Here is a 13,442-nt window from a genome sequence, read left to right as displayed (position 1 = left end):
TGGATATGCTGCTGGCACCTCCAATAGACTTGAAATGGCACGATATAGCAGGCTTACTTGATCTTTTTACATGGTGGGAACCCCTGAAATTACTTACCAATTACCTGAAATTACCACAGCTTGGAGTATATTAGTATGGTGGCCAGTGGGAAGAATTCCTCTCACACTGCTGGCCATTGGGGCCTTACAGAAAAGCCAAAAAGATCAATGGTGTCACAAACTGACCTCAGAGTCTCAAATTTCTTAAGGAACCTCTGGAGGAACCATGGTTGAAAATTGCTGCTTTATAGTATTTCCTCTTTGCTCTTCCACTGGCTGCTACATATAGTAAGATACGCATAGGGGCAAAGAGCTGGGCCATCACAGACAGTGACTGCTGACCATAAGAACAGAGATGGACAAAGAGAAATGGGTTTGCGTTAGGGAATTGACTCTTCCCAGAGTAGTCAAATGTGCTGTGCTTTAATAATTTGCAACAGGTTCTCTTTGAATGTATAGAAAAAAAATATGGGAAATGTTTGCACCTGAAGTCATAACGCGCCCATGCAATGTTTCTTTCAGCTTATTGTACACATAAATAAAGCGTTTACTGGTTGGCGAACGTTCAATATATTGCATTAAATGCCACATCCCAAATGTAGACTAAATTGATATGTGCAGAGAAACAGGACTTCTAACAGGACAGAACCCATGGGACATCTTATGGAGGATTGTTTTATCTATCCCAGGCTGACCTGAACTCTTCTTGGCTTCTGGTCTTACCATTTGGTTGCTGCTTCCTGTTTTATTGGCACTCACCGCCCTTCTGTGCTCCTTTCCTGTATGAAGCTGCTTGGAAAGGAATACTGGAATTTGATTTTTGCTGTATTATTATATTTACAAATCTAATTAAGCTTCATCCTGAAGAAGTGGTGTTACACTGCGAAACGCGTTTGATGATACACTGGCACTTCTTGTGAGACTTGCTATAATGTTTCAACTATGTAATTTATGTTGATACTTTCATGAAGAAGTGGAGGTATGTCTGTATATTGTAATATAGGGACACAGCGAATCCCATTCTGGGGTATTGCAAAAATTATGTCTCCTACTTAACTTTTTATTATGATGTACCAATAAAATGTTTTAAGAGTTTTATATATGCTGTTAAAGTCCCATTTCTCTGCACATATCAGTTTTTTCTTTCAGCTTAGATAACATCTATTTTTAGAATTCCGAATGCGGGTACATACGTCACCCCACAGATTGGTCACACACCAACCAGGAGACGGAAGCTGAAGACAAAAAAACACTTGACCCCATCAGAAAATAAAGGAAGACATAAATCTCGGTTTGTTATCAGTACAGTGAATGCAGAATACAAACAATCCACCCTCGTTCAACATTACAGCAGATGTGATAAAGGTTACAGCAGAATAAGTCATGGGAAGGCAAACAGCAGGGGGCGCCATATATTCTTGTTACACCTACGGGCCGAAACACACAAGGAAATGTTCACTTTCAGGCTGACGAATGATCAAAGAGTTGAATGTCAAGGGAATTCCAATAGACCAATGATTAACTGATATTTTGGGTTGTGATTGGTTGAGAATAAAACAGGATGTGGATATAGAAAATTATCAGAAATCCCATTGGCTGCACTCGATCATTTGGGTTTCTATCAATCATTTTATATCTGCAAGGGCACAATTTTGTGCATATATGAGGAGTGTTTTTGGGACTTTCAATCAATAGATTAGTGATCAGAATATTGATTGCATGGTCAACAACAAATATGGCATTGGATCAGTTTCATGTGTATATGGCCATCCATTTTAATGACCAATATTAGAAACAAAGTCAGCCCATCGCTCCTTACTTAGATTGATCAGAAAACCTAACTTACAGATTGGAATGGATTTATTAGATGAACAATAGGGATCTAATAGGAATCAATAAGAGAATGGAAACACCATCAGTCATCAATTGGATTGTCCGCCATGTTTGATTGAGGCTTCTTCATCTCCATTGCCCATTGGCTAATCTGATAAAGTGTTTTTTTCAATATGTAATAAAATAAAAATTAAGTTTAAACCATTACATTGCAACATGTAGGGCCACATTTATAATGCCCCAAACCAGACGTTCTGGGGTCGTAGACGAGATCAACGTTTAACCAGTCCAACCAATCAGAACCCTGAAAGCTATCAGCTGGTGGGTTGCAGAAGCCATTGGAAACATTTAGTGCCACCAGCACTAGTTATTTAGTTTAGTTATTTCTAACACTTTACAGACCATGACAATGGGCTGACCGTTTCCCTTGGGCCTGACCGACCCCTGGGGCATTTCTTATAATTCAATAGCACAATGCAGACTATTTATAAACTATTTATAGAGCAGAAAACAAATTGTTACAATGTTACCAGAATTAGATTCAGATGCAGCCCTTCCTCTCTGCTTACAATGTTTCTGCATTCCATGCTAAAAGAAGCGATGGAGGAACACAACTACGTGGGGGGCTCTGCATTAGCGCACGTCTCTCCGTCTATGGGTCACATGACACCTGACCGATTACAGCAATATCTAGAGGGTCTAGTTTATTGTCAAACATATAGAAACTCAAATACTACATTGCCATGCAAGATTTAGATGGAGGGTCCTGTCTTCATATCGCTCCCCGGACTGTCCCCCTTTATATCGCTCCCTGCAGACCCCCGATTCGGAGGAATTGTCCTACTTCATATAGCTCCGTGCTGCCCCCTTCCCCTGATTTGGAGGGACTGCCTCCCTTTATATAGCTGTCTGCAGCCCCCCAGGTTTGGAGGGACTGTCCCCCCCTTCATATAGCTCCTTGCTTCTCCCCGATTCAGAGGGACGGTCCCCCCTTCATATAGCTCCTGCAGCCCCCAGATTTGGAGGAATTGTCCCAATCACTATGCCCCCCCAACTAAAGCAGGCAGGAGGGTCTGATATGTGCATGGCGGGCTACGAAAACATCCAAGCTGATAAAATGGGAGTCTCAGCCTTTGTGTGTCTGACTCTGGAATAGGGGACAGAAAAATATGGATCCTGCTGGCAGGTCACAGGTGATGGAACCGCAGAAATCAGGTTTTTCCTGTTATTCCCGGATGATTATCAGTGTTTGCTTTGGCACCCAGCAATGTGCAGGACCCAGAAATACAGGACAGGCGGAGGTGACACCCACAGATCCAGAATGAGATATCTGTCCTCAGGGCCCTAAAAAAACACAGCTGCCCTCGCCCAATGAAAATATAGGAAGCCGTTCATGTGAATACAGAAACGACCCGAATACAAATGTAAAAGGTCATCGTTATCCAAAAATCCAACGCGTGCCGAAGTCCACAACAGAGCGCGCAGCAAATACAGAACCGATCGGATACAAATCACCGGCCTGGAACCAGCACAGATCAGGAGGTCAACTCATTCCAATGTGTGCACTTGTTCCAGGTCAGCGATCCGAAAAGAATGAAAGTTCATCAAAAAGCAAGAACAAAATGTCTCACATGCAATTTACCAGACTTTAGATGTGGTGGCTGCTTTAGTTTCCCATTTTTATATAACGATCCTGCCAGTAGTACACTTTGTATCCCAAGGTGACAACGCTCGCTCGCCAGACTGTATGGAGGGGCAAAGTTGTCACCCAAGGACACAAAACCCTAACAGCAATGTTACTGTACATGCAGATAACGTACTTAGTCCTAAAATAATGAAAAGTAATGCAGCATCACTGGTAAGCCGCAGTATATAACACGTATGTTTTGGTTTTAGATAGACTTTATAGACGTTAGAGGCCGGCAACTTATTCCAAGATGGTCAAATTCCGCATTGTATAGGAAACCTACACCGATAGAAAAGGAAAAGTTACATCTTCTGCCTCCCCTTTTACTTCATAATCTATACCTCTCCCCCCACCCCATCTCTTTCTACCTCCTCCCTACTTTCACCTTTTTCCTCCATTTGACCCTCCCACTCTCCCCTTTTATCTATGACCCCAATTCCTCCCTATTGCCCCCCCCATCTCTTACCCCTCTAACTCTCCTTCATTTCAACCCCTCTCCCCCCTCTTTATTTCACATGTAACCCCCTTACCCCCACTACACCTCCTCTTCCTCCCCCCAACTCCTTCTTCACCCAGCTCCACTTTTCTTCTGTCTTCCCCTCTCATACCCCCCTTCATTTCTTACCCCCTCCATGCTTAAGCTGGGTACAAACTTCCAATAATTATTGCTAGAAAACGAACGATTATGCACGATTATATTTGAACGATCGTATTGTGCACAATTCTGTACATGCTGAAATGATACGATCGTTCAAATATAATCGACCGTACACACGATAGATAGCGAATGATCGTTCGCCAATCAGATCGGCTGTTATGGTCTTCATTTCCAAACGACAAACCTCATTCATCAGCGTTGTTGGTCAGTCATTGGTCACCTTTTTGTGAATAATATTCAGTCGTTCGTTTCCAACGATAATTATATAATAATTATGTAAGCACCTTTAATCTCTCCTTCTAGTCACCCCCTTCCCACTGTTCACTTTTCCCCTCTCTTTTCTCTTCGCTCCCCCATCTCACTACCCCCAACTCCCCATCATTCCCACCTGTCTCTCTTCATCTAACCCCCTTACCCCAACTCTTCCCAACTTTTATCTGCTCTCACCCCTCTTCTCCCCTCTCCCACTACCCCTTCTCTTCTCTCCCTAACCCTCCGTCTCCTATTCCCCACTTTTCCTTTTTTCTCTCCCCTCTCCTATGTCTCACCCCCAAATCCCTCTCCCCCCTCTATCTACCATCTAACCCTCATACTCCCCTATTTAATGTACAGCACTGTGTAATATGTTGGCGCTATATAATTCCTGTTTATTAATAATAATACTCCCCCCATTTTTACTCTCCCCTCCACTTTTCATCTTTCTTTCATATCCCCCTTCTCTTCTTTCCTTATCTCCCTCTTCTCCGTATCTCACCCTCATCTCCCCCCCCCCCCCATGTCTTCTCCCCTCTTCTGCCCCTGCCCCCCCTCAATCAATTTCAGATGATTATACTATCCCTCCATCAGTATGACATCCTCGCTGTATTCAGATTTTCTGTGATTGGTTTCCGGGTTCAGTTGAGAGGAGGAAATGATAAAATCTCTCTTGATCTGAAGCTTGTTGGGGAAATTCCTCTGAAAATCTTACAAAACTAGGTAAAAAAAGCAATAAAATCCCCTAAATTCAAGATTAGGATGCAGAATCTGGGTGCGGTTTGTTGTCCCTATGGGCGGGGTGTCCATATTTCAATTAAAAAATTTGCCTGCAGATGATCTCAAAGCAATCGTCATGTTTGTACCCCGTGTTCCACATTCTGTACATTGCGGAAACACCCGGACTCACCCAAACACAATCAAAAGGTTATCATAACTGAGGACAATTGTCACACAAACACTAAATTCCTTTTATTAAAGTGATAGCATCGCAATACAGCGCTACTTAATATGTTGGTGCTTTATGAGGAAAAGTTTCATAATAATATTAAAGCAAAAGCGCTTAAAAAGCAATTGGCAATTGTTTAACCTGAACCCAGCTAAAACGGGAGAATAGAATACTTCTTTATTTGTAGATCATCAGCCCATTGGGGGAGATTCACATTACTTCCTGTGCCACCAGGAAAAGGAATAGGGGAAGTGATTATTATTGGGACAAGGACACAGGGGTCCGACCGCTCCTCATTTTGTATGAGATTTAGTATTGCCATCAAGTACCTGCAGCATTATTGGAAAAGAGGTGCAGAAGGTAGTCACATATGTGCCGCACCACAATACCCTGGGGCAGGGGTCAGCAACCTTTACTTTCAAAAGAGCCATTTTGCCTCCTCTTCCACTAAAGAAAAATAGTCTGGAGCCGCAAAACATAACACAGTTTATAAACTTTTAAAAGTTTTAATAATCCCCCTCCTCCGCAGTGTCTTGGGAGGAAGGGGATCCCCCATCAGAGATCTCCCCGCGGCAGCCGAAGGGAGCCACAACAAGGAGGCTGAAGAGCCGCATGCGGCTCTGGAGCCGCAGGTTGCAGACCCCTGCCCTGGGGGCATTCGGGTGCTGTACGGGGCACCTTAACAGTGTTGGGCAGCACGGTGGCTCAGTGGTTAGCACTCTGGTCTTTACAACCTGGGACCCAGCGCTGCAATCTCAGCCAGGACACTATCTGCATGGAGTTTGCGATTCTCCCTGTGTCTGTGTGGGTTTCCTTGGGGTACTCTGGTTTCCTCCCACATTCCAAAAACATGCAGTCAGGTAATTGGTTTCCCCCAAATTGTCCTTAGCCTGTATTAATGACATATGACTATGGTAGGGACAGTACAGTGCTCAACCCAGAATTTTTTGTAAGCCAGGTGGGAAGAAATTGTAGGTGGGTGGCAGCCCCTGTATTGTGACCAAACTCTTTAGTAACCACCCAAAAACAGCCGGGTGGGTGCTGGAAAGTGCCGGGTGGTGCACCCAGCTAAAAGGGCCTAGGGAGAACACTGCATTAGATTGTTAGCTCATTTGAGCTAGTGACATTACTATGGACTATGACTATGGACTTTGTACAGCGCTGTGTAATATGTCGGCGCTATATAAATACTGTGTAATATTAACGTATGTATACGTTGTATGGCACATCACTACAACATGGCAAACCCGGCCCCAATGATCCCCTGCCCTCGGTGACCCCATGAGGTCACACATGTGGTCTATGTGATGTAATGATACCCAGCTGTGTCACCAAGGTGTGACCGGCATTACATCCGGATGAATGAAGCCAGGGATCAGCTCAGGGGATTCACCCATCTAATGATCTCTAGATACAAAGTAGCAGAACCAGTTTTTAGGAGGGGGGTGGGCGCCAGTTACAACAAAGGGAAAGATCTGAGTTTCAATGGATCCATCCAGAAGGATAAACAGGAAAAGAATGCCGGTGACACCACTATACCTGCAGCCTGGGAGCAAATGGGGGCATCACAACACCCCGGACTCAACAGGCAGCCAAATAAGTTAAAATTAATTAAAGTTGCAGGTAAAAAGCATTTTATTGTTGCAAGGTATTTTTATTAACATTACAGAAGTCAATTCCCTGGCACATCTACAGCCCCCCTCCTTTTTGGATAACCCAACCGTCTCTTATTCCTATTCAATTGCTCTCTTTGTTGGCCCAGCTCCTCTGCCCCTCCCCTCACCTCCATTAGGGACAAGCTAAATGGTCTAAAATAGAAATGAGTGGTAACCGGCAGCCTCCAGCATTGGTGTTCGGGGTGGATGTATTTTCAGGTTTTGTGATGTCCGTAGAGGAGATTACGGCTCACTTCCTGTCCCAGGGACAGTTACTATTATAACAGGAAGTGATGTAGATCTCCCCAGCGGGGACACAACAATAAACAGCACAACATGACCAACCTTTCACCCCTTCCCCACCACCACCATTACAACACTAAAACAATGGCTGCTGTCCCACTGTAAGGTAATATTTACTGATAGGACAAATGCCAAAAAGGCTTTTACAGCAGATTTTAAGGCTGGGACAATAAACATTACAATGACAAAGCTTGGAGTTTGCTTTTAAAGGAAATTTCTGATAAAATCGGAGATTGTGAAATGTTCTGAGGTTTCTCTTGATGAGAAATTATTAACCAACAGGGTGTGTGTACAACGCACGGCTTCACAATTCAAGTCATGGATGCCACAAGATTTGCGAAAGTGTCCCATGGTTTCCGGCACCAAGACGTTGGCAGCAGATCTCTTAGGTTATGTTGCCTCTTGCCAGGCTGGCTTCTATCCAAACCTGCCATCTGTTTCCCAGTGGACCGGCACACCCCAACCCTTGCCAGTCACATGATCCATCAGACCTGGCCACCATTGCTCCATGGTCCAGTCCTGACGCTCAAATGCCTTCTGTAGGCACATTCAGTTGGTCATCCTTGCCACTGTGGCCCTATACAGCTCAAGTTGTGATGCCCTGTGTAGTTTCCCAACCTTTCTCTCATGGCTGGCATTGGGTTTTCCAGTAATTTGCAGTACTGTAGCTCTTCTGAGGGACTATACCAGATGGGTTAGCGAGCCCTCACCCGAATAATGAGCTTTGGTCACTCAATGCCCTGTCCAGAGTTCATTGGTTGTCCTTCTTTTGACCACTTCTGGTAGATACTGACCACTGTTATGCCAGAAACATCCCACAATACCTGGCACTTTGGGGATGTTCTGCCCATCATCTGGGCATCACAATTTGACCGAGTTCCTCAGGACCCTACAACTGGCTGTTTTATTTTTTTTTACTCCTTCCATGAGTTCCCTCCTTGGACCACTTTCAACCAGCCATCACAATTTGACCCATATCTCACGAGTCCGTCAGGTCCTGCCCTCTTGCCAATTTGTCTCTCTCCTTCACATCCATGAGCCTTGGCTGCCCATAACCTTCTCTGGAGTTCACCAACTGTCCTTCCAATGATCACTTTGGGGAGATCGTAACCACTGCATGCCAGGAACACCCCATATACCTTCTGTTTTGAAGTTGTTCTGACCCATCTGGTTATCACAATTTGACCCAGTTCTTTAGGTTCCTACACATCATCTTTATGAAATGTCTATTCGCTGGCTGTCTCATATACCTAATCCCTTGCACAAAAGCCTACAGCCCCCAAGGTACACCAGGGTTGGTTAAGCCTACAGCCCCCAAGGTACATCAGGGTTGGTCAACCGCCTGCCCCCAAGGTACTCCAGGGTTGGTAAGCCTCCTGCCCCCAAGGTACATCAGGGTTGGTCAACCACCTGCCCACAAAGTACACCAGGGTTGGTCAATTGCCTGCCCACAAGGTACACCAGGGTTGGTCAATTGCCTGCCCACAAGGTACACCAAGGTTGGTCAACTGTCTGCCCACAAGGTACACCAGGGTTGGTCAACTGCCTGCCACCATGAAGCATTGAACAAGCTCTCACCCCTAAGGTATCCTAGAATTGGGTAAGCTCTTGCCTCTGGGGCTAGATAGGGTAAAGGCAGCTGGTTACTGAGAGGCTGACCTACCTTCCAAATGTTTTAGTAGTTGGTTGCCCGGAGCAATCCGATCCTTGCCATCAGGCGTTTCTAGGCTTTGTCTCTGAATTAGCTGTAACAATACATTCTCCTATTTACCTTTCTCTGACAGAGTTCTGTTCTGCCAGACCGCCATAACTGGCACAGCTTTTGATGACAAGGCACGGTGCCAGATAATGGTTACCGTCACAGCGGACGTTCAGGAAATCCGCTTCATTTACTTGTGCTGCTGCAGATTAAATGCCATCCAAACAAAGGCACAGAATAGGATGTTAGAGTTCATCTAAAGCCAAAATATTCTGGATGGTTTAGAGAAAGGTTTTTATTTCAGTCAATGTCCCCACTGGGGAGAGACCCTGTATAGTGAACCAACTTTCCAAAATCAGCTGGGTGGTGCGCCCAGCTAAAAGGAGCTGGGGAAAACACTGGTGCCAGTTACGCTGCCCGCCATACCACTGAAAAGGAATCAACTCCCCCAAATCTGCTGGGAAACCGAAACTTGGGTAATGTGTCCCCCATTGCGCTCATTGGGTTATGCTGCCGACCTCCAATTTACTCCTGAAAGTGTTTGTTCCCAAATGGGGTCGTAGGGAGCCATTCCATTTCAACAGACCAGCGTTCAGGGGGATTGGGATATATTTTGGGAATATTCTAGGACAGGGTTACTTTACCACTGTGAGGAACACAGCAATGCCAACATGACAGCACACAATAAGTCAGAAATGTCACCCAAATAAGGTACATCACACCATATGTAAGGCAACCACAGATCGATAAGGTGGCCATGTTTTTTACTTGGGGTGCCAATGGATCGATCTCTTCACAAAGACACCCATAGGAAGGAGCTGCCCCTTTAGTGATAAGGATAGGGCAGGAAGAATACGGAGATTTAGATGGGGCCATCCTACCACATCAGTCCCCAAAAGCTGGACAAACCATTAAGCTGCTCAAGCAATCATCATTCATGAGGAACCAAAAGTGGACCATAAAGAGAACCTGTCACCAAATAATTAAATTGATTATTGATCAGTTTTCTATTCAATACTTTCTAAATTCTTGCAAATTTAATCGCCTTATTTATAACGGGAGGGGCATCAGACTTTACACGGGGGGGGGTGTGATCAGTGCTTGGATTAGCACAACACATCAAGCCAAAATCTACAATCACAAGCCACATTTCTTTGATTGGCACAACTGATCACCACTTTTTTAAGCCTGGTTTGCGAATTTAAAGTGTTGCCCCGAGCCCTAAAGACTTTCAGTGCTGCCCCCAATCCAGGTGTCTGAAATGTACAACTGACCCCAACCGTGGCTGGTGGTGCTCCTCACTTTTAAAGTGGTGAAAAAGTATCTGGTGACCTATAACGTGCCAATGTTGCAAATCTCTCCTGGCACACAGGATGGAAAGTAGTGGCCCCATAAAGAGATCAAACTACAAGGTGCTGACTTTTCTTATTGATTGAATTGAGGGGCACAAATTACACCAGTGAACAGCCTGTTCCCCCTTGCTATTGGTCCATACAAGTGGCACCGCTGAGAAGGAGCTCAGATGCCAGGGCATTGTAACTGCTGGGCATCATCAGTGGCTGCCCAATGGCTAAAGAGAAGTTAGGTGGACCTGGAAGGATCAATGGTAAAGATGGCAGCTTTGGAGGATGCAGTTTAGGTCGGATGTCAGCATTTGCCAACCATCCACCCCGAGTCCTCTATACCTGGCATCCCCCACCCCGGGGCAATGACAGCTTGGCACAGCCCGGCTCTCTCCGTTTCTCTGTGTTTCACATGGACAGATCCATGCCTGGCCTGCCATCCGTACTTCCATATACCGTACTTCCATATATCGTACTTCCAGCATCTGGCACTTGGGTGCGGTTGATGCATTTGTGAAGCCGTAAGAGGAACTGGGGGAAATTTTCTTCCTCTTGAGTCTGTAGGGCAGGAAGAGAAGTTTCTCTAATAATGCCCAGACAGCAGTAATCCAGCAGAGTTTTTCTGCGCTATGAAGCAGCTTTTGCTATTCAGCGCTATTGCCGGCACGTTGTAAGGACAATCTGGCTTCACACACACATTACAATCTTATTGTACAATCTCCTTCAGATCTGCCAACCATCGGACAGTATAGAGCTGGGTACACAAATATGATTGGAGAATCTGAAGCTAGTTATATCTTGCAGTGATTAAACCAAAAATTCATCTGAAATGCAATCGATCGGATGTACGTACAATTGATCAATTCGGAAGGATTGGATCAGAATTAATGGAGTGATAACACCTCATTGTACAATAAGCGGTCACTTTGTTCCTACCCCCTGGGGGTAAGTTTACCATGCAATAGGGTGAGTCGCCCCCTACAGGTACAGAGACATCAGTGCAATCAGACATAAACATTTCATAAAACACAAAACAAATATAAAAGTAACTCTGATAGAGGGGGGATTATTAACCCTTCATGAAACAGGGCAGGTAGGTACTTACCCTGAGAGGAGCTGGATACAGCCAAGCAGCAGGATATGAGCCCCAGGGGTAGAAGAAGAAGCACCATGGAGGGGCCCATGTTGTATCAGGAAGCTGAGGAGCTGAGAATAAGCTGTGTGCTCACCTCCAGCATTATCCTGGCTGAGAGCTGGAACACCCGGTGACACCCACAGTGTGCACACACTTACTCTGCGCTGCGCTTGTCAATCATCCGCACCAGCTGATCACAGTGCAGGCCGTCGCCCCTCCCACCACGATAGTGACACGCCCATTTATTAGAAAGCTCCCGCCTCTTAGTTAGTAACAGTCTATAAAGCGAAAGAACCACGCTCACTTCCGGGAAGGTGACCCCGCCTTTGCCTTTCCTGAACACGCCTACTTTTTAGTAATCTACCCGCCTTCCCAGCTAGAGCCAGGGGAGAAAGAGAACCACACCTACTCCCGTGACGTTGCCTTCCCTGAACCCGCCCACTTGGCAGTGAACTCTCCGCGGGAGATCCACGCCCACTCCAGGACATGGCTCCGCCTCGTGGCCAGAGGTTCCCTGATACACGCCTACTTTGACGCGAACTCCCCTCCCTTCTTGTTTGCGACAGAAAGTGAGAGATCCACGCCCCCTCGCATCATAGAGGGTCCCTCTTGTATAGACACGCCCACTTTGCAGTGACTACTCCGCCTTTCTAACTTGTGCAGCGAGAGATCCACGCCCACTCCCAGGATATGGCTCCGCCTCTTGACCTGAACTTCCCTGCCATTCTGAGACACGCCCACTTTGACGCGCTCCCCGCCCTTGTAGTTTGCGACACAAAGTGAGAAATCCACGCCCACTCGATGATGCGCCTCTTCCATAGAGAGTCCCTGGCATCTATAGACACGCCCACTTAGCAGCGAACTCCCCGCCTCTCTATTTAGCGACAAAAGAAAGCGAGAAGTCCTCGCCTTACCATGGCTTGGCCCCGCCCCCTGCCTGGAGCTGCTTGGCTCCTATTGGCTGCCTAGGCTGCAGTGTTTCTGATCTTCAGATTTTGCAAAACTGCAAAAAAAAGGTGCCAAGTGTGCCAGGATTGTTCTCTTACCATACAATGTGACTGCAGGGTGACCGCACAGGGAGGAGGATTTATTATAGGTGGCCCTGGATGGGCTGCTAGTCCAAAAATGTTCCAATAATAAAATATAATAAAAGATACACAATATTATTATTATGCTATGAAAGCTCAAGGCTCCCATTCCCCTGTATTAAGATAGGCTGGTAAATAATAAATCATAATTTAGATTTCTAACCCCCAATGGGTTTCTGTATTAAGCATTTATTTTTCTGAACAGATGAAATAAAAAAACGTCAAATAGATCCAAAGAGAACAAATAAGTGAAATAAAATCTAATTGGTTGTTTGACTTCTCACAGCTGATAATTGTTATTACATTTAGTTGTGCTATTGCGCCATCTAGTGGTAGAAATAGGAAAGTGCAACTAGACGGCGACCAAAAGTAGTGTTGAGCGAACCAGAACTGTAAAGATTTTGAGCACCGGACCCAAACCCGAACTTTGCCGGAAAAGTTCGGGTTCGAGTTTGGTGTTCATGCATTTAATAAAGCTTGTTGAAAGGATGCAGGGCAGCCAATCAACAAGCTTTTAAGCTGTGGGCACTTAGAAGCCATCACAGCCATGCCTAGTAATGGCATGGCTGCGATTGGCCAGTGCATCATGTGACCCAGCCTCTATAAAAGCCTGATCACGTGTAGCACCGCCCATCAGCTCTGAGTAGTACAAGGACAGGAAGCAGGCAGCTGAAGTGAGGGACAGCGTTTGGAATCTCATCCGGCTATTTGTTCTGTTGGTGACCTATAGTGAATATTTTGTCAGCGCTATACACCAGCTTTGCACCTGACACAGAAATAATCTAACCACCTAGCCGTTAA

General features: G+C 45.5%; 1 protein-coding gene across 1 annotated transcript in view; it reads right to left on the bottom strand.

The window, feature by feature from the left end:
* PGAP6 (post-GPI attachment to proteins 6) overlaps nt 1-11,756 on the bottom strand; it is a 30,545-nt gene extending 18,789 nt beyond the window's left edge. Inside the window, exon 1 of the mRNA XM_072417418.1 lies at nt 11,524-11,756. Within this exon, the coding sequence (XP_072273519.1) occupies nt 11,524-11,602 (79 nt within the window). The 5' untranslated portion in view covers nt 11,603-11,756. The remainder of the gene's footprint in view (nt 1-11,523) is intronic.
* Nucleotides 11,757-13,442: the final 1,686 nt, after the last annotated feature.

This window comes from Pyxicephalus adspersus, chromosome 7 (genome assembly GCF_032062135.1).
Source record: "Pyxicephalus adspersus chromosome 7, UCB_Pads_2.0, whole genome shotgun sequence".
Lineage (NCBI taxonomy): Eukaryota > Metazoa > Chordata > Amphibia > Anura > Pyxicephalidae > Pyxicephalus > Pyxicephalus adspersus.
Note: the sequence above shows the minus strand (reverse complement) of the source record. Positions and strands in the feature narration are given on the sequence as shown.